At 36.8% G+C, this 23,053-nt stretch overlaps 1 protein-coding gene across 1 annotated transcript in view; it reads right to left on the bottom strand.

The window, feature by feature from the left end:
• kcnn1a (potassium intermediate/small conductance calcium-activated channel, subfamily N, member 1a) overlaps positions 1 to 22,608 on the bottom strand; it is a 43,533-nt gene extending 20,925 nt beyond the window's left edge. The window contains exons 1-4 of the mRNA XM_073848651.1: positions 21,504 to 22,608; positions 8,593 to 9,042; positions 2,726 to 2,821; positions 384 to 802 (exon numbers count right to left, since the gene is read on the bottom strand). Coding sequence (XP_073704752.1) covers positions 384 to 802; positions 2,726 to 2,821; positions 8,593 to 9,042; positions 21,504 to 22,499 — 1,961 coding nt within the window. The 5' untranslated portion in view covers positions 22,500 to 22,608. The remainder of the gene's footprint in view (positions 1 to 383; positions 803 to 2,725; positions 2,822 to 8,592; positions 9,043 to 21,503) is intronic.
• Positions 22,609 to 23,053: the final 445 nt, after the last annotated feature.

Raw genomic sequence — 23,053 nt, 5'->3', positions numbered from 1 at the left:
ATATGTCGAAATCTACACTGCCTCATGGGATGAGATCATGATGATGCGGTTTTTGAAGTGGGTATCCTCGGGGCTCCTCAAGATTACCAAAACAAACCATTCCGCAAACAAACAATTAGGCAGTCATGAATTATTTAACAATCGCTAATACAGCTTACAAAACATGGACTGGGATTTGTGGTGCAATCGCAGAGCTGATGGGAGAAAAGCTCTTTATACAGGCAGCGTGAGGCTGTTGGAGATGCTCCTGGAGGGAATGAGTGAGTGGGAGATGCAGAGAGAAAGAGAGCGAAAGACAGAAAAAGAGAGCGAGAGAGAGAAAACGAGTGGAGGGGAGGGGTATAGCTGTGTAGCTCGGGATCACAGTCGCTGTGGTGCCATACCTCTCACAGACCCGAACCGTCCAGGCCGCGATGATCCAGGAGGAGATGCTGAAGACCAGCAGCACGGTGCCCGGGCAGATGGTCATGAGGGTCTTCATCACGAAGCGCGTGTTGAAGTTGATCTTGTTGAGGGCACCTATACTGCGTGACGATGCGTCGGTGAAGAGCTTGCTATGAAGGAGCATGACCCGGCCAATCAGGTAGAGGCGGAGGAACATGGGGATGGAGAGGATGATGTCTACGTCGGCGTCGGCCACGGAGGGCACGTAGGTGAAAGCCAGCCGGGCCGTCCACGTGAACACGTACTGGCCCGGGATCGGGTGAATGGCACACACCAGCAGCTCCAGGACAATGAAGAAGATGCGCTCATACGTCATGGCTATCCTCCAGTCATCCGCCCCATTGTCCACCATGAACAGCTGTGGGGAGCAGGTGAAGAACAGAGTGTATTTAGCACAGCACTTAAGAGAAACTCAGAGTTCCTCTGGAAAACATGTATGAGCGGAAGTAATGTCAGGTGATGCCTAAAAGGTGAAGTGTCTTGTTTTTTTGATGGTAAAAACCATCCTGTACTTAGTACATAAAGAACCTGGAACACAGAAGAAGATATTTTATGATAAAATTCGAGAGCTTTCTGATCCTGCATAGACAGCAATGCAACTGACACATTCAAGGCCCAGAAAGGTAGTAAAGACATCTTTAAAATCGTCCATGTGATTCAAAAAAGAAAAGAAATTGTTAAATAAAGTTGAAGTATTCTTGTACCTTCATTAGGATTACAGTTGAACCACTCATATCACATGGACTATTTTAATGATGTCCTTACCAACTTTCTGGACCTTGAATGTAGTAGTTTCTGTGCAAAAAAAGGTCAGAAAGCTCTCAGATTTCATCAAAAATATCTTAATTTGTACTCCAAAGATGATCAAAGGTCTTACAGGTTTGGAACGACATGAGGATGAGTAATTAATGATAGAATTTTCATTTTTGGGTGAACTATCCCTTTAAGATTTTCAAGTTGTGTCTGACTACTTCATTTTGCCAATTTAAATAGCTTTGTTTGCTAAATGCAACAATCTTGTTTAGCCAATAAACCTGTCAAGACCAAGGTTATTATAGCTAACCAAATTTAAATAAAAAAAATCATTACTTAAAATAAAATAAACCTTAGCGTAAATAAAATATTTAAAAAAAAATAAACATATTTGATTTTAGCTTGCTGCCAAGACAGTATGTTTAACTTTATGTACTAAGATAACTAAAACTGAAATAAAATGTATTCAATATATTTATAAATACTGATTAAAAAAACATAATGAAACTAACAAAAACACACAACAAAATTAATTAACAACAAATTAAACTAACTAAAATTAAAACAAAAACTGAAAATATACCGTAAAATTAAAACATATTTGACCATAAAACCATTAACCAGTCGTAAGCAGCAGGGGTATATTTAATTGTAGCAATAGGCAACAATCCATTGTATGGGTCAAAATTATTGATTTTTCTTTTATGCCGAAAATCATTAGGATATTAAGTAAAGATCATGTTCCATGAAGATATTTTGTAAATTTCCTACCGTAAATATATCAAAACTTAATTTTTGATTAGTAATATGCATTGCTAAGAACCTCATTTGAGTAACTTTAAAGGTGATTTTCTCAGTATTTTTTGCACCCTCAGATTCCAGATTTTCAAATAGTTGTATCTCAGCCAAATATTGTCATATCCTAACAAACCATACATCAATGGAAAGCTTTATTCAGCTTTCAGATAATGCATAAATCTCAATTAAATAAAATTGACCCTTATGACTGGTTTTGTGTTCCAGAGTCACATATGATAACAAAATAACATTGGATAAAATAACATTGCAGTTCAGATTTAACTAAAGTTAAATTAGCAAAATTTGTATTTTTATATAATGTTTCCATTAATATTTATTATAAAAATATTTCCAGTTTTCATTTTAAGTCAGTAATAGTTTTTATATATTACCTTTATATAAGCACATAGAACTCAGCACTTCACACATAAACCTCAATAATGACAAAATCAACAACAACAGCATAAAAACCACCAGCAAACATCAAAACAATAATTATATAACAGTAACAGCCATGCTGCAGTGCATGCTGGGAACGCACAAACCCTTAACAAACCAGCAATGCTGATCAAAATAAAACTGTTGGAGTGGGAGTGCTTAGAAAACCTCCATGAAAATGTTTTCTGTTTGTTAATATTCATAACACATAAATGACACATTTCACCTTAACATTAGCATTAATAGATAATTCAAATTTAAAACAATCAACTTTGTATACTCAAGAACTAACCTGTATTTCCCGAGCGTGGTACATTATTATAAGACCAAGCAAAATAACAGTGGAAAGGCTGATAAGGCATTTCAGTGCAAATGAATATGAAGATTCCTGCAACAAGAGAAACGCAACAGCATTAGAACGAACAAACACACCACACAGTCTTGCAGCTTCTGCTAAAGTTAGAACAACATGCTTACTAAATGAAACATTTTTGTATGAATAGACGCTGTCTAAACCATCTGCGTCACAATACACTGCAGTGCTTCACCCTGGAGGAGTTAATCCCCACTGTGTCAGGAAAAAACAAAAAATGCACTTTCCATAATATTCCCCATGGCAACAAATGAACCTCGCGCATTTGGGAACCAAAACATCTGATTAGGTTTGATATTAGCTTTACTCTCTGTAAAAACTCTTTATGACATACATGCACGATCACGCTATGTGGGTGTATTTGATGATGTGAATACTTGGACATGTTTTTCGGCACTGTCCTGTCATCTCAGCTTAAATGTGTTGGTGGGAGTGAGGGACTTGTTGGTTGAAATGTTAGTGTTGTACAACAGAATAAGGATTACAGCTCAGCATGTTTCATACAGACTGGAGAGAGAATTAAAAAATGGTAAGGAAAATGTAGTTCAGGGCATTAAGTGCCAATTTAAGCCATCAGTCCATAGTAATCCTGTATTTTATGATGTTACACTTAAAATTTTTTGTTTAGTTTTCTGAAGTATAAAACAAATTATATTCTAGATGATTAAAATGACTTTCTGAAAGAAACAATCTGTATGCAAAGATTTCCAAATCAAAATTTCATGTTCTGCCAGTATGAGAAACTGAGCAAAGCGTGCATAATTTATATAACCACAGAAAAGCAATTAAAAGATTTAATTTTAACAGTGAAATTAGACTCCCTTCTCCCTTACCCCTTCTAATTTAACCCCAGGTCCCAACGGCCCGCTACGAAAAAATTAGGTCTGAAATTGTTATAAATTTCCCGTGTGACAAATTATAGTAAACTAATTAATGTACCTGTTGGTCACCGGAAGGTTTTTTCTTAAAGGTCAGATTCCTAACAAACACATCTGGAGTGACTTTCTTTCCTGCTGACATTCACATGCCATTGTTCCTTGCTTTGCTTTTTTCTGTTTTCCATGCAAGATCAAGCCATGTGATAATACGGTTAATTCAGCTGAATGTGACAGTAGCGGTGTAGCAGTTCTCTCCCACAGGGCTAGAAATAGCACAACCATTACAAAATCCACATCTCAAGGGAACTGAGTTGTCACAGTAGCAAACACCTCATTTTGTGGACCCTGCATTAAGAATTGCTTTGGGAGTTGTCTGTAACACAGGCCTAGCTAAAAGTTTAAAGTATTTAAGCTCTTTAGGACCACCAGTACGGCTTGTGACAATGACTACAAAACAGTAAGAAGATGAGAAGAGCTCATCCCAAAGTAGATCAAGGCCAGTGATCTAATGACTAAAACGTACCTGCGGGAACTTTTCCGCAAGACGCAAAATACGTACCGCTATGTACAGTGGTGTAAAAAAGTCTTTGCCCCCTTCCTGAATTTTTATTTTTTTGCATGTTTGTCACACTTTAATGTTTCAGATCATCAAACAATTTAAATATTAATCAAAGATAGCACAAGTAAACACGACATGCAGTTTTTAAATGAAGGGTTTTTTTATGAAGGGAAAACAAAATCCAAACCCACCCCCCCCCCCCCCCCCCCCCCCCGTAAATTAGGACTTGCCTGACAAAGTGAAGTAGACCAAAAGATCCTCAAAAGCTACACATCATATTGAGATCCAAAGAAATTCAGGAACAAATGAGAAAGAAAGTAATTGAGATCTATCAGTCTGGAAAAGGTTATAAAGCCATTTCTAAAGCTTTGGGACTCCAGCGAAGCACAGTGAGAGCCATTATCCACAAATGGTGAAAACATGGAACAGTGGTGAACCTTCCCAGGAGATGCCGGCCGACCAAAATTACCCCAAGAGCGCAGCGATGACTCATCCAAGAGGTCCCAAAATCCCCACAACAACATCTAAAGAACTGCAGGCCTCTCTTGCCTCAGTTAAGGTCAGTGTTCATGACTCCACCATAAGAAAGAGACTGGGCAAAAATGGCCTGCATGGCAGAGTTCCAAGACGAAAACTGCTGCTGAGCAAAAAGAACATAAAGGCTCGCCTCAGTTTTGCCAGAAAACATCTTGATGCTCCCCAAAACTTTTGGGAAATACTCTGTGGACTGACGAGACAAAAGTTGAATTTTTTGGAAGGTGTGTGTCCCATTACATCTGGTGTAAAAGTAACACAGCATTTCAGAAAAAGAACATCATACCAACAGTAAAATGTGGTGGTGGTAGTGTGATGGTCTGGGGCTGTTTTGCTGCTTCTGGACCCGAAAGACTTGCTGTGATAAATGGAACCATGAATTCTGCTGTCTACCAAAAAATCCTGAAGGACAATATCCGGCCATCTGTTCGTGACCTCAAGCTGATGCGAACTTGGGTTCTGCAGCAGAACAATGAACCAAAACATGCCACCAAATCCACCTCTAAATGGCTGAAGAAAAATAAAATGAAGACTTTGGAGTGGCCTAGTCAAAGTCCTGACCTGAATCCTATTGAGATGCTGTGGCATGACCTTTAAAAGGTGGTTCATGCTCGAAAACCCTCCAATGTGGCTGAATTACAACAATTCTGCAAAGATGAGTGGGCCAAAATTCCTGCACAGCGCTGTAACAGACTCATTGCAAGTTATCACAAACGCCAGTTATTAAGTTTTGGGGAACAAACACTTCATACATATGTGGGTTTGGATTTTGTTTTCCCTTCATAATAAAAAACTTCATTCAAAAACTGCATGTTGTGTTTACTTGTGTTATCTTTAATTAATATCTAAATTTGTTTGATGATCTGAAACACTGAAGTGTGACAAACATGTAAAAAAGCAAAAACCAAAGCCAACACTTTTTCACACCACTGTACTTTTCGTGACATATTCGATGTTAAATATCCACTGAGTGGCGCTAAAAGAGTGTCAAAAGAGATAAACGTACATATGGTATGTTGTATGTGACGTTTTGTAAGTGTCACCCCAGTTCTGACTTGAAATCTCCATTGAGTGCCTCTATAACTCGCTATATAATGCTCCGTGATGTTTTAAAATAATGTATCATCTGTACTATACCTAAACCTACCCGATAGGAACAAAAGCGAATGTGACGTCAAAACACAGTCGCAAGCATGCCGTTTTAGCTTGTTTTTGTTCTTTCACCTTTTAGCTCTTTCATCGTAAGTCATGTTTTTCATTGGAATTCGTACCCAAGGATTTGTCTCAAGTCCAGTTTCATGCCGACTGAGCTACAGAGCAAGTTTGTTATATCCAGAAAGCAAAACATATGGAACATATGTAATCATAACTGTGTACGAAAACGGTTACAAGTGTTTGCTGCTGCGCGTCTAGTGTTCTTTGCAGTTGGAAATGGCAGCGATGTGTACTTATTGATACATATTTCGCGTCTTGCGAAAAAGTTCCCACAGGTACGTTTTCATCATGAGATCAGGTAGATCAAGGCAGTTAAGAGGACAAATATTAATGTGATGCCTGTACTGTATGTGCTTTGATGCAGCCTGTATATGCCAAAGGATATGAAAGTTTATGAAGAAAAGCAGGGTCCAAAAGACTACTAGTGAAAATGCTACTATTTTACATTTTAATATTAAGAAATATAAAAAATATATTAATTGTACAGTAAACAATTAATTGATGTATAAAGTGTAAATTTATATATATTTTATTATACACTGTAAACAAAATCTGTAGAAATTACAGTATTACTGGCAGCTGGTTGCCAGTAAATTACTGTAGATTTAAATTTATGCTATTTACTGGCAACAGTTTGTTCAAAGTTAATTGAACATTAAACATTAACAAGTCTTTATCTTTACAGAATAAAACTAAAATAACAGCCTCATGCAAAGCATTCTGGGAACCAAAATCTGAAGGAAAAAAACAGAAAAAGGTTGATGAAGGTTTCTGGTTCCCAGAATGCTTTGCAGTAGGTTGTTATTTTATAGTTTTATTCTGTAAAGACAAAGACTTGTTAATGTTTAATGTTCATTTAACTTTGAACAAACTGTTGCCAGTAAATAACATAAATTAAAAATCTACAGTAAGTTACTGGCAACCAGCTGCAGAACTACAGCAAATTTTTTACAGTGTATGAATGATCTATTTTTGTAAAGAGCCAACTGTGAGGTCCGCTAAACTGTCTTACTCTGACATTATAAAAAAAAGAAAAGACTAGAATACAATAATAGTAAAAAGAAAAGTATTTCTTTTTATATTATAGATTCATTTTATTTAAATGAGATTTTGGTAACACTTTATTTTACAGTGTCCTTTTTGCTTATAGTAATAAGACAAAAAGGTAACCATTTACAATAAGGTTCATTAGGTAACATTAGTTCACTACATCAGTTAAAATGAGAAGAACAATACTTCGACAGCATTTATTAATCTTATTTCATGTTAATTTTAACATTTACTAATGCAGATTAAAATCAAAAGTTGTGCTTGTTAACATTAGTTAATGTATTGTGAATGAACATGAACAAACAATGAACGACTGTATTTTCATTAACTAACATTAACAAAGATTAATAAATACTGTAATAAATGTATTGTTCATCGTTCATTCATGGTAGTTATCACATTAACTAACAATAACTAATGAAACCTTATTGTAAAATGTTACTGACTAAATTATGCATAATTACACACAAAGGTTACATTTTACAATAAGGTTCATTAGTTAACATTAGTTAACAACATTAGTTAACATGAACAAGAATGAACAATACTTCTAACGCATTTATTAATTTAGTTAATGTTAATTTCAGCATTTACTAATGCATTATTAAAATTACAAGTTGTGTTTGTTAACATTAGTTAATGCACTGAGAATGAACATGAACAAACAATGAATGACTATTTATATTAGCTAACATTAACAAAGATTAATAAATACTGTAATAAATGTATTGTTCATTGTTCATGTTAGTTAATACAGTAATCTTAACAAACGACACATTATTATAAAGTGTTACCCACACAACTAACACTAAACCTAATATTTAATATATATTTAATTTTATAACTACACTGTAACAAGGACACTTTAAAATAAAAGTTACAATTTATTTTGGGCTGTCTTTGTTAAAGTGCAACTCTTAATTAACAACATGTACAGTCAAACCAAAAATTACTTAGAAACCAGATATTGTTTTGCTAGTGGGTGCAGGACACTATAGTTAATTTATGTAAGTGAGGATAGCAAAATAAAGTCAACTGTGGCATATTATACCCGAAAATTCTTCATGCAGTGGACTACCAGAAAAATAGAACAAAACTAAAAAAAAATAAACTTTGAGACCAAAAATTTGATTTGACACTTGACCTGACCGTATTTTGTTACATATCTTTCGATCAAAGTTATCTGACATTATCAAGAAGATTAATTTGTTCTGACACAGTTTAACTCTTGAGTTCTTGGCATATTTTATTACCATTTTATAAACAGTGAATAAACTGTGATAGTGTGAGAAATGTTTAAGGTGTCTGCATAAATTTTGGTTTGACTGTAGGGTTAAGAATAGAGCTTGGTTTAGGGTTATTGCATGTAATTATGCATCATTTTCTATTATTAACTAGATCTAACATGTGTAACATGGACACTGCAAAGTGTTACCGGATAAAGTATAACCAAGATTTTAATCTGAGAATTTCAAACTTTTGGATCCCACTGCTTATCATGAGCATATTTTGTGTATTTATATGAAAAACGCAAAAAAGGAAGCACCTACCTTAGTGTAAACCCCCCAGGACAGTTCAGTCTCTGTTACCATGACAACGATCCCAAACATACCGAATATCAGGGCATAGTCACTAAGCCGCTTGCGCTTCTCAAAAAGTGCCCTCCTGTGGCCCAACTTGTAGCCAATATCTTTATTTTTTTTCTGTGGTGCGTTGCCACTCTCTCGGACCAGGCTCTCATTGGACGCCTTGCTGGGGTCCTCGCCACCGCCCTTGGAGACGACCACTTCCAGGCCGGAGCTGTGAAGAGTCTGGAGCGGCTGGGTCTCAGAGTCATGCTCTGCTAGGTTGCGTCGTGACGCCGCCAGGCTGCCCAGTGGTCTTACCACTCCTCCATTGTACTTGCAGCTGTTCATGGCTATCTGAGGGAGTGAGTGACTGCTCTCGGAGAGGGAGGGCTTGGATCCAGCATGGCTCAGCTTTGTTCGCTCAGCATGTGCCTGTCAGCAAAAATCAAATACAGACAAACAGGTGTCAGCAGCATATACACTGAGACCCAGCATTAATCTACTCAGTTGGCACTGCTCCATGACCTGAGTGTCCCACGGCACATTTCATCAGAAGACCTACTGTAGCATCTTCACACCACAGTTTGCCAATGAATACATCTCAGTTGGACAGTAAACATTGTCATTGGTGAATAAAGCATACATTTATACATATATTATTACATTAATCATCTACTTTTGTAATGAGCAAACTGTGAGCTCCGCTAAACAGTCCTACTGAAAAGACAGAATAATTGTAAAAAGACCTGTATTTCCTTCTAGTTATTACTCTGAAAGAATGCGATGGCAGAAATTACCCACACAAAACAGATGTGCAGCAATCGTGACTGTTCACGGCTAAATATCCCGATATGGGAAGGTATAATGACGTTTGGATGTTTCACTGTTTGCCTGGGGAGAGGAGTGGGCTTTCTGAAAGTCGTGGTGCTGGTGTTCTCTCACACTTCTGAGTCTCTCACAGGTGAGAAAGCAGTGGAAAATGGAAACCTAGAGAAACTGATTGTTTGGAATACTCTCAGTCAGGCTAAGATCATTAATAGTCATACAGATAGGTGTGATTAACAATTGTATTGTCTGTTTTGTTGTCACAGTGTAAGCCTAATACATTATATTTTTATATTGTAGGCTACTTAGAATTATATAATTAAAAAGGCTCTTATAAATGTATTATTAATGCTTTGTTTAACTATAACCTTCTTGGTAATATTCAAACTGTAGCCCAGCAAAACAGCAATAATATTTACCAGTCAAAAGTTTTTGAACAGTAAGATTATTGAGGTTTTTAAGTAAGTCTCTTCTGCTCACCAAGCCTGCATTTATTTGATCCAAAGAACAGCAAAAACAGTAAAAAAAATTTTTTTTTACTATTTAGAATACCTATTTTCTGTTTTTAATATATTTTAAAATGTAATTAATTCCTGTGATCAAAACTGAATTTTCTGCATCATTAGTCCAGACTTCAAAGTCACACGATCCTTCAAAAATCATTGTAATATGCTGATTTGCTGTTCAAGAAACATTATTATTATTATTATTATCATCAATATTTAAAACAGTTCAGTACATTTTTTTCAGGATTCTTTCTAAATCAGATCTAAATCAGCATATATCTGAAATAAATGCTTTTGTAACCTTATACACAATATCATTCAATAGCTCAGAGTCGGTATAATGTTTGTTTGTTTGTTTGGTTTTTTTTTGGGGGGGGGGTGCATTTTTTAAATTAATACTTTTATTTAGCAAGGATGCTTTAAATTGATCAAAAGTGATGATAAAGACATTTATAATGTTACAAAAGATTTCTATTTCAGATAAATGCTGTTCTTCTGAACTTTCTATTCATTAAAGAAACCTGAAAATATTCTACAGCAAATCAGAATATTAGAATGATTTCTGAAGGATCATGTGACTGGAGTAATTACGATGAAAATTCTGCTTTGAAATTACAGGAATAAATTACATTTTAAAATACATTCAAATAGACAACAGTTAACAAAAATATTTTCAATTTTTGTTTTTGCTGTATTTTGAATCAAATAAATGCAGCCTTGGTAAGGAGAAGAGACTTCTTTGAAAAACATTTAAAAAAAACTTACTGTTCAAAAACTTTTGATTGGTAGTTTATATTCTTCATTTTGTCTCCACAGAAAAAAAAAAATAAGCAACTCATCTCCTTAAGTCATTAAAAACTGTAAAGACGTTAAGCAAATGATTGCATTCCTTCACATGCTTAAGTTTCCCTGAAATATAAACTGAAAAATTATCACAATTTAAAATAATTGTGCTTAGATTAAATAAAAATCAAAAAGATGATTAATATTGAAAGAATACTGACAGAAAGTCCTAAATACTGAATTGAGGGCGGGGGGGGTTAAATGAATATATCTCTGAGAGGAACTGTCTGTCTTCTGATTTAAAATGTTAAATCAGGTTAAAATGTTTATACTACATCTAGCATGTATCTAGCATCTAGGAACTGCTGCTAAACTCAGTCCACTTCCCACTGAAAACATTGTCCATGTAATTCTGATCAAATAAATGGAATGGATAAGTGTGCCCTTTACACATACTCTGATTACAACCAGTTAGACTGATGAACAGTGCAAAATTAAACATCACAGACACACAGTTACTGGCTAAACACAGTGGCTTTTGAGTCTAACAACTTGGTCCTACATACAACTGCCATTTCATATCACTGCTCTCCTGAATGTTCTGAACTTAATACAACACCGTATTCCAAACAGCCCATCAGCTAATGCAAGTTTGAGTGTGTCAAATTTTTAATGTCAGTACTATTAATAGTAGGCTCTGAACACAGAAGAGGCCACTTTGAAAATGATGGTATTAAAATCACTGCAACCGCCGCAGCGTTACTGACAGGAGAATATGCCAAAAGAATCATCTACCTTTGTATAAAAGCTATAATGCAAAAACACATCACTAGTAGGCACGTCTTCAAAAGGGATACATTTTGTACTAGAGAATGAGGAGAGGGTACTTGCGGTGCATTATACAAATTCACACCGTTTTCTGTGCTTACATGTGTTACGCAACCTTTCAGTGTTTCCTTCTAAAGCAACTAGCACTGACCTGGCAAGGTCACATTCAAAATTCTATTGTTTAAAGAAAAAAAGAATCCAGTGTGGAATACAAATCTTGAAGCATTTTGTAACATTTCGATTTCAGGTTTAAAGGGATAGTTTACTTAAAAATGAAAATTCTGTCATTTATTAATCACCCTTATGTCGTTCCAAACACGTAAGACCTTTGTTCATCTTTAGAACACAAATGAAGATATTTTTGATGAAATCCGAGAGCTTTCTGACCCTGCATAGACAGCAACGCAACTACCACGTTCAAGGCCCAGAAAGGTAGTAAGGACATTGTTAAAATAGTCCATGTGACATCAGTGGTTCAACCGTAATTTTATGAAGCTACGAGAATACTTTTAGCATGCAAAGAAAACAAAAATAACAACTTTATTTAACAATTTGTTGAAGCTAAAACAGGAGCCAGCATTCTGACGTAGTATAAAGTCGTTTTTTTTGTTTTGTTTTGTTTTTCTTTGCGCACAAAAACTATTCTCTTAGCTTCACAACGACAGGAGGGTGAGTAATTAATGAAAGAATTTTCATATTTGGGGGAACTACTCTCTATTAAGATGTACTTTTCAAGGCATCCCCATATCTTTATATTTGCATATTTAAAGGGGGCCATTTACACAACACCATTTTCGACTAAAAACTGAAAACTTATTATGCGTTTTGGCCGTTCCTTTACACAACCATGCCATTTTAGCGGCATCAAAAGGCAAACCTTTAAAAACGGCTTTTGAAAATGATATATCATTTCTGTCCCTGCTGAAAAACAGTAGACACCATCATTAAATTTGTAATTGTTTTATTGGTTATAATGGGATTTGTATTGGTTTTAATGTAAACTGAAATGGATCCTATGGGTCTCTACTAGGGCTGGGCGATATGGCTGAAAACTATATCACGATATCAGTGTTTCTTATCGGTCGATATCGATAATTATTGATATTTTTATGACCCATTTAAAATAAGGACCAGGAGAAAAATATATTACATTCAAACATTTTTATTTTAAACTTAACCTTCCTCTGATCACAATCCCCTCATTTATTAAGACAGAAATGTCAACAACCATGGAAAACTCAAATAATTAAAATGTAAACATAAGTCTAAAGTCACAATATACACTTAATTATCTCTTAATCCTCAATTCAAACCCCATTCATTGTCAATGAAGTGAATGGTCAAGCTAATGTATGGCCCAGAAGTACGGCTTGACCACAGGTCAGAGGTTGTTGCAAAGTACTTGGCTGATAATATTTATTGCTGCACAGATTGCTGGTTGCCAGTAGCCAACGTTACTTCTTTCCTGGTTCTTTAGCCTACTTTGTGTAATAACGAAAACATTTATTTCAGTGAAAAAATAAGTCCAAAACTTTCAACATTTTGAACAATAGGGCCCTACAATCTTTTGCTTTTTTCAGAAATTCTTGTTTTAATTTTTCTGATAATCAAATGAAAGCAAAATCACTGATTTATTTTTAAAAATAAAAATAAACGGAGCTTTACTGTTAAAATTGATGCATAGAAGAAAAATTATATTCAGTTAAAAAAAGTTTTAATAATAATAGTATTTTTTCAACAATTAAGTGGTGACTCTTTTTTATTTTACTTTTTATTTTTTATCATATATATTGTTTTATGTAAATTATTTAAATGTGAACATATAAACACCTGCATTATACTGTACAAATTAATACAAGACTAATATTGTTCTGTTACATGTTAAACCGTACTTTTATTTTGACAGGTTGCCGTGAAGTTTCAGTGTGTAATACAGTATGAATGATGCTAGTTTCACTAATGAAACGGTAAAATTGACAAAAAGTGACACTCATAGCAGCTTTGGAGATGTATTTATTGGAGTTTGTCTGTTCATGTGAGATGCAAAGGCCAAAAATTAGCGAGAGCGTCACGTGTGCAGTATGCCTGTAGTGAAAATAAAACGCGTCTCCTCCATTCATACATATAGAGGCAAACGGAACATGCAGGATTCATATTGAAATGGTCTTTTTGCATTTCAGTTTTCACAGACACTAGTCCATATCGCGATCTGAATTAATTAACAGACCAACTTTTGATTTATTGATCCAAAAATCGACGAATTCCGCGGCATTCCGCCCTATAGTAAAGTCCGTTTTTATGAATGAAGTCCGCGATCCCGTCTGTGAGGAGACATTGTAAACGCGCGATCATGTAGAGACAGAAATCACATGCCATCGTGTAAATAAGATAAATAACATAAGGCTATTTAGTTTGTTTAATACAACAACAAGGGCCCGTTCTGTAGGAAAGATAACCTTAACTTCTATTGTGATCTGGCGCTATGAACTGAACGTCAAAGGGGGGCTGGGCGGGCCGACGAAGAATACAAAATATCATAATATATATAACTTTTTATCGAACGCATTTTTTATTGATATCGATCTCTTGTCTATCGCGATATATTTCGTTATCGTTTTATCGCCCAGCCCTAGTCTCTACTGGTTATTAGTTGCCTTCTATTGGTGGCTTGTTAATACCAGTAAATCCTAATGCAATATGTCTCAGAACACACTACAGAAACTATTTTTTAATGGTTTTAATGGTTAAAAGTTGATGGTTTGTAATGGTATTTGTAGTGGAAACCATAAGAATTTCTGTGATGGTTTCTATTGTTTTTTTCATCAGGGATGTAAACTACAAAACACAAATTTATGAAAACATTGACGTCATGCGGCTTACGTGTCTATAGGCATATGTGTGTATGCGCATGTGTAATGTTTCTTTAGAAAGTGACATTGCCAACTACTGGCCTGGCATGCATAAAACAGCGTTATTTAGTCATTTTCACAGATCCATATGAACAGGGATCGTTTTGACAACATTGCTGTCTGTACGAGAAACCTTCCAAAAATGCAAAGGAAAATCTTTTCCATTTTTAGTACACTGTTACCAAGAACTTCATCTTCAGATCACAAATGAAGATATTTTTGATGAAATCCGAGGGCTTTCTGACCCTGCATAGACAGCAAAGCAACTACCACATTCAAGGCCCAGAAAGGTCACTCTTAAAAATAAAGGTGCTTCACGATGCAATAGAAGAACCTTTTATGCATAAGTGGCTCCATAAAGAACCTTCAATATCTGAAGAACCTTTCTGTTTCACAAAAGGTTCTTTGTGGCAAAAGAAGGTTCTTCAGATTATAAAAAGGTAAGAAAGAGGTGGTTCTTTAAAGAACCTTTGACTAAATGGTTCTTTGTGGAACCAAAAATGGTTCTTCTATGGCATCGCTGTGAAGAACCTTTTAAAGCATCTTTATTTTTAAGAGTGTAAGGACATAATTAAAATAGTCCATGTAACATCAGTGGTTTAACCGTAATCGTATGAAGCTACAAGTATACTTTTGAAAGCAAATAAAACAAAAACAACGACTTCATTCAACAATTTCTTCTCTTCTGTGTCAAATTTCTTAATTTGAAAAGAAAAAACTTATTTTGTCTTACAGGTTTGGAACGACATGAGGATTATTGAGGATTAATTATTGACAGAATTTTCATTTTTGGCTGAACTATCCCTTTAATCTAAAAGAAAAACAACTTTCCGATGACCGCTGAGCTAAAATGTTTTCTCATACCCTGTGTAACATCTGTTATCACACTGACATTTTTACTATTAGGTATCACTAGTGAACAAAAAGTAATAATTCTGTTTTCACCAGACTCATTCATATGTTTTTATGCAATCGCCTGTGGGGTCAGCCGAGATAAAACTACACATTTCCACATTTCCTGACATGATTCTCTGATGCTGGACATTATTATATCACACAAAGAAACAAAACGGACAATGTGCCCATTGGCCAAAAACACGGAACGCCTCTGTGATTGTTGTCTGTGCGACGGCCTGTTGTGGCTGAATGTCCTTCATGAAACCTTTAAAGCAAACTGATCCCATTTAAATGGACCTTTTAGTCGGGGAGGAAATGAGGTGGCTTGGAAGATAAAGGAAAAAAGAAAGACTTTAATCGAAGAAGGGACCTTTAAAGGGTTAAAGATAGCCTTCCTGCGTATAAATGTCTTCCTGAAGCTTTTTGAACAACAGCATTAAACCCTGAGGTGGTATGACCCTTAATAAACACGAGAACCTCTGTGAGCAATACAGCAGCACTCTATATCAAAAACACATGCTGCTATAATAAGATTATTCATTAAAAAATTCTTCTGATATCTCTCTCTCTCACCCTTTTTTTTTTAAACATATGTGACCCTGGACCACAAAACCAGTCTTAAGTAACATAGGCATATTTGTAGCAATAGCCAAAAATACATTGTATGGGTCAAAATTAATAATTTTTCCTTTTTCCCTGCCAAAAATCAAGACAAGATCATGTTCCATGAAGATATTTTGTAAATTTCCTACCGAAAATATATAAAAACTTTTTTTGATTAGTAATATGCATTAAGAACGTCATTTGGACAACTTTAAAGGCAATTTTCTCAATATTTAGATTTTTTGACCTCATAGATTTCAGATTTTCAAACTGTTGTATCTACACTCTTAAAAACATAAGTGCTTTAAAAGGTTCTTCGCAACGATGCCAAAGAAGAACCATTTTTGGTTCCACAAAGAACCATTCAGTCCAAGGTTCTTTAAAGAACCATCTCTTTCTTACCTTTTTATAATCTGAAGAACCTTCTTTCACCACAAAGAACCTTTTGTGAAACAGAAAGGTTCTTCAGATGTTAAAGGCTCTTTAAGGAACCATTTAGACAAAAAAGGTTCTTCTATGGCATCGTGAAGCACCTTTATTTTTAAGAGTGTAGGCCAAATATTGTCCTATCCTAACAAACCATACATCAATGGACAGCTTCAGTTGCTTGTGGCCCAGGGTCACATATACTAAAGATGTCACAAATGCAGAGAACCGCACAACTATGGTGGTAATCAGATCAAACACTGCTTCTAGACTTCAGTTTGATAACAGCAACATTGTGTTAATACGAAGATAGGACTGATACGACAATAAATGCTGATTGTTTTCTTTCAAGTCTTTAATTTTTCATCATACAATCTATTAATTAATTATATTAGAGAGGTTTATCAGACGTTTTGCATGACATTACTTCAACACCAGAGCAAGGATCACTGAGCAAGCGAAGAGAGGCCAGCCAAAAGGAAACTCTAAACACTGACAACAAGGGATAATGAAAAAGTATTTACAAGCAAAGCGCAGCAGTATATATGTTAAGCCTTTCAGAGCACAATTCATGTGCTTGTTGAACTGTGGATCACACAGGCCACAATAGCAAAGTACTATTAAGTTTCAGCTTGTGTCACAGGATATTGTAACTGATCGGCCCCTTTCAGGCAAAACCGTTTTTAAGCCATTAGCCAAAACAGAGTGGTTGAACAAAATGTTGCAAATGCATAGTTAAAGGATTAGTTCACTTTCAGCTTCAAAGCTCTAAACGGGTGTTTTCTAAAAAAAAAAAAAAAATACAATTTATATACTTTTTAACCTCAAATGCTCATCTTGTCTAGCTCTGTGTGTACTCTGTGTAGAAATTAAAAAGTATAAATTGTAATTGTTTTTAGAAAATAACTAATCGTTTCGCTAGATAAGACCCTTCTTCCCCGGCTGGAATCATTTAGAGAGCTTTGAAGCTGCATTTAAACTGAATTTTGGAAGTTCAAACTCGGGGCACCATCATAGGCACCATTATATGGAGAGAAATTCTGAAATGTTTTCCTTAAAAAACATAATTTCTTTATGACTGAAAGAAAGAAAGACATGAACATCTTGGATGACAAGGAGGTGAGTACATTATCTGTAAATTTTTGTTCTGAAAGTGAACTACTTTAATTTTTTTGTGCTTTTTATTAAAAGCACCACAGTGCATCACAGCCAAAATGTTATGCACTTTGGTTCAAAGTTATGTATGATGAAAACAATGGCTTTATATGCACTTAACTTGATAAGCACACTAATTAAAAAAAGAACTATACATGATGTCTTCCCTCGCTTTTTCTGTTGGGAAAACTGCCAGTGTGTCTGCAGAGTACAGCTGGACACATCTTGAGTGGAGCAATCATGATCTAAGGATCAAAGCTTAATTTAATGATACAATTAAATGAAATGGAGCATAAATAAACGGACGTGTGGGACAGATATTGAAGGTTATTTGTTGCAGTTCCTCAGATGAAAAGTAATGGATAGTTTATGTATTCCAAAAGTCCTTTTGTTTGTGTTACCAGAGCAACGTGTCTTCCATTAACAAAGCTTGTACACGATAGAGCACAGTGTTCAGAAGTACTGAAGGTCTCGGACTCCACCCTGCCTGCTGTATTTTGGCCAACTGATAAGACTCTCTGTCTAAATGAATTTCCTTTGACTGTATGCTCTCATTAGTATCCTTCCTTTCAACTATCTCACATCAGATATCAAGAGTTTTTTTTCTTTGAAAAGGTCAGTTTATTTTTCTTCCTTTGTTAGCTTTCTTCCTGCCGTACCGGTGCTGCACTTGGGTTAAATCCAACCTTGAAACTCTGGAGACTGCTTAGAAAACAACGTTTGGGGTTACTGTTAAACTATAACACTATAACTTCTCCATATTATTTTTATGTTTTACAAATCTCTTTAAGATCAATTATTAACCACAATGTAGAAAGAAAAAAATCTAAACCACCAACGCTGATTTGCATTAGAGATATCGGTGATATGGTGTTTTACTGAGGGGACATTATGTTTCTTGATAAACAACATTGATAAAGTCAAGTACTACTGCAGGAAATGGATTAGTGCTGATTTTAATCTTATCCACGTTTTAATCACCATTATTTGTCTATATATTCTGTGTACATGTATATGCCCTTACTGTGTGAGGCTTGGCTACTACCAGCCAAGGAGATAAGCCACTGCGATCGACCTAATAAAAGGTATTTCAGGACCTGAGAGAGAGAGAGAGAGCATGAAGGAGAATGGAGACATGAATGGAGCCTCGGTGAGTGGCATCAGATAACAGGGTCAGAAAAATAAATGGAGCCCTGGGAGCTGTTCGAGTCTTTTGAATGATCTGCAGATGAAGGCACTGGCGCAACAAATAATGAGGGCATCGTTCGGGCACACTGTAAAAGTGGCACAGATATATGCAACACAGTTATCTGCGGTGCACTGTGAAATTTTTGGGGGGATTTAAAGATTACTCGAGTAGCCTACATTTTAGAAAATTCTACTAGTCTTTCTACTTCAAAAAATGTTAATTCATTGTGCTACTGTTTCTTTAATTAACTTTGAAATGAACTAATTTCTGAGTGAAAACTGTTTCTACCGCACATTTTTCACTTTGTTTTACATGTAAGAAGAAATTCAAGTGTGTATTTTTCATGCAAAAGCAAAAATGAAGTCATATGATAGCATAACTGAGTTATGAGCGAAGCTGGATCTCATTTTAGACAATGTTCTGTCCTGTGACAGACATGTGCTCGGAGGAAAGGAAGAGTGAAAATTGATATCAAATCCATCGAAATTCAATCAAAAACCTTTGAGTCCTTCTACAGTTTCACTACTGGATTACCGTAGCTCTTTGCCTTTTTATGGCTGTATGGATTAGCTGAAATGCATTTTAAGAATTGATTTAAAACAAACACTACTAGTCAAAAGTTTTTGAACAGTAAGATTTTTATGTTTTTTAAATAAGTCTCTTTTGCTCACTAAGCCTGCATTTATTTGATCCTAAGTACTGCAAAAATAGTACCCTGGAAATCCAGAGGTCTCGCGAGAGCACAATTTGAATTGTCTCTGCAAGACACTCTGGCATCGAGCAATGATGCAGGTTACTGCAATACGTAAGCAGTTGTGGGAACCAATCAAATCGGTGTATCTGATGTAGGCGGGCCAGAGGCGAGCTAAACTGATGACGACAGTGCTGCGACGTCCGAATCATGTAGTAAACTTTGAAAGATCGCTGTTGCTACAGATGAACACCAGTTGTTTGAAACGGCTTTGGCCGCTACAATGAACGAGTTAGACTTGGCTTTTCATATAAAAGAGGAACAGAAAACCGAAAACTCGAATCGTTCCTTTGCAAGAAGGACGTTTATGCTGTTTTGCCGACTGGATACGGCAAGAGTTTAATCTATCAGTTCACTTACATATAATTAGCCGGAGAATAGTAGTGCATGTTTGGTGTGCTGTCCGGTGAAGGGCTCCGAGCTCGGGAGTGGCCCGAACCCAGAGTACGTTACCCCCCAATAGGAGTAGCGAGAACTCGGAGTGATGAGATGGGGTGGTGGAGGTTTACTGATAAACCATCGAGTGAATTGAGGTGAGTCAGCTGTATTTAAACCTATGGCGCTGATTGACTTGAGTGGGCTCCTCTTGTGATGTTTACGCTAAGTATCTGACGCGCTTCTCCCGAACTTTGTTAATGAAACATCATTTAGCTCTGCTGGTAGCTAAGCGTGTATTGTTGTGATTGGTCGTGGCGTTATCCAATTGTGTGCAGTGAGAGTTTCAAATGCATGCTTGGTGCCGCCCCTCGAGTTAGGCAGTTTTCATTGCTCGATCCCATACCCTTAATCTTAATAGATTAGGGTCTGGATTTTTCCAGGCTACAAAAATAGTACAATTTTGAAAGATTTGTATTATTTAAAATAACTGCTTTCTATATTTTAAAATGTAATTTATTCTTGTGATCAACGCTAAATATTCAGCATCATTACTTCAGTCTCTTCAGCGTCAAATGATCCGTCAGAAATCATTCTGATATGCTGATTTGCTGTTCAAGAAATATTTATTATTAATATTATTATATTTAAAACAGTTTTTTCAAGATTCTTGAATAAAAAAGATGCAAAGATCAGCATTTATCTGAAATAAAAAGCTTTTGTAACATTATACACTATACTATTTAAAAGCTTGGATTTGGGAAAGAAATTATAGAAATTAATACTTTGAATGCTTTAAGTTGGTCAAAAGATGATAAAGACATTTATAATGTTACAAAAGATTTCTATTTTAAATAAATGCTGTTCTTCTAAACTTTGTATTCATCCAAGAACCCTGAAAAAAATTCTACTCAGCTGTTTTCAACATCATAATATCATACATGTTTTTGAGCAGCAAATCACAATATTAGAATGACTTCTGATGGTACATGTGACACTGAAGACTGAAGTAATGATGCTAAAATTCAGCTTTGAAATCACAGGAATAAATTACATTTTAAAATATGTTCAAATAGAAAACAGTTATTTTAAATAGTAAAACTATTTCAGAATTTTGCTATACAACAAATCCAATAAATGCAGGCTTGGTGAGCAGAAGAGACTTATTTAAAAAACAATAACAACTTTTGACTATAGTGTATATTAAATTGTTACCTTTCCAAATGTCCAACCTTTTATAGTTCCACGTTTAACTATATTTTAATAGACATTTGGCCACTGTGATAAGTCCCTTCATAAGAAGAGAAATACCAAGTTTTGATATGCACTATGTTGTCAAATGAAATGCCTGTGTGTCTCTGTGTGTGAGGAAGAGCTGTGAAAGGCACAGTGGGTTTTTATGTCGGCGTGAGTGTATGCATGAGATGCAGTGTGCTTGATGTCATCGTGTTGATAGGCTGCTTTCGAATACATTTCGTTTTAGCAAATCAAATGAGCCGACTCGAACGCTTAACATGACGATTATTCATTTAAGGGCAGCAAAACAACAACAACATACGACAGGCGTGGTCGCATATAACGCAGCGTATATTCTATATGAGTGGCATATCGAAAGCTGCGCTGGTGCCCATACATAAATAACCTACCTTGTGTTTGCCTGCGCGATTTTTCCTGTCCTCCTTGTCGTGGGGCTCTGGCCACAGTTGACTGCTGGAGCCGTACGGGGGGCTGCTGGTTTCACTACTAGAAACCGACGAGTTTCTCTCTAGCGCTCGCTCGCATCGATACGGCTGATAGAGCGCGATTTTCCCCTCCTGGTACCTGCTGCTGTTGCTGCTGTTGCCGTCTTGGTCACTCTGCTGCCGCTGGAGGCTGTGTTCCTGCGCGCCAGCCTGCTGCTGATGCTGCAACAGCGGCGCCTGCTTGTTTCTGCACACTTGCCCCGATCCGTCGATGCAGTAGTTGACGGGCAAGCTGCTGCCCAGCAGTAACTGAGCCTGAGGCTCAATCAATTGCCTGTCCTTTTCGGCTTCCTCGCGTGCATTTATCTGTCCTTGAGCAGAGTTTGGCAAGAGTAGCTCAAAGGAGGGGTCTCTTTGTTGATTATAACAAGGTTGCTGCAGCAACTGGTTTTGGTCTCGACGCCCCCCCTCCCCGACGCGACGCTGTACGATGTCTTGTTTGTAATTAGCACTCTTTTGGCGCGTATCCCGCGTATTAGAAATGTGCGAAGGCAGAGGCGGCGGCAGCAGATCAGATGGGGAGGGCTGCGGGGAAACGGAAGATTTGTGCTGAGGAGAATGGCTGCTCTGCGAGAGCCCCTCAAAATGACACTGATAGGCAGATGAGGCCCCTGGAAACGGCTGCGGCTGGTTGTCGTAAGGCTGACGGTCGCTGTGCGGGAGGCTGCAGTGGCCGGTCAAAGGCAGCAGGCACTCGCCGTTCCTGGTGCCGCGGCGCTCCGGACAAGACTGTACATGTCGGCTCTGATGTGAGGAGGTGGATCGCTCCTTTATCGATGGCGGTGGGGGCGGCAGACTAAAGAGCGGGGCGACTGGACGAGATGCTTCCTTCTGACTGTCACGAGCGTCCGTGTCGTTGCTGTGCTGCTGGTGGACAGCTCCCGCGTGCCGATGCCGCATCCCCTCAATATCCGCGTCTTGTTGTGGTTGCTCCTTTGCCTTGTAAAGCACCGACACCCATTCATTGCGATGTGCCCCAAAAGAACCGAGCTGCCGCGTCTCATTGGTGGGCTCGAGCGAGACCTGCCTCGTGACGTCATCGCCGAGATGAACACCGCCCTCGTGTGAAAACCGCTTTATGTTTACAGTTGATAAGATTAAACCTGAGATGCGAATCGGGTATTAGCAAGGTCATGCGCGCGGCGAAAGACGGGTGTCTTGGCGAGATTGACTTTTTCATGCCTGTGCCATTGCATGACTATATTAAATAGAACGAGCATCAAAGAAGGCACAGGTGCGCCTCTTTTATAACCTGCTTAATCTTATTATTATGGCGTAATGTATGTCCAAACCTGCGTGCGTACATACAATGCTAACCGAGTAGAAGACAATAGGATTAGTTAACTTGCAGGATAAAAATTTCCTGATAATTTACTCGTCCCCATGTCATTAAAGATGTTCATGTCTTTCTTTTTTCATTTGAAAAGAAATTAGGATTTTTGAGGAAAAGATTT

This window comes from Garra rufa, chromosome 10 (assembly GCF_049309525.1).
Source record: "Garra rufa chromosome 10, GarRuf1.0, whole genome shotgun sequence".
Lineage (NCBI taxonomy): Eukaryota > Metazoa > Chordata > Actinopteri > Cypriniformes > Cyprinidae > Garra > Garra rufa.
The sequence above is the reverse complement of the archived record's forward strand: the minus strand, read 5'-3'. Positions and strand labels throughout refer to the sequence as shown.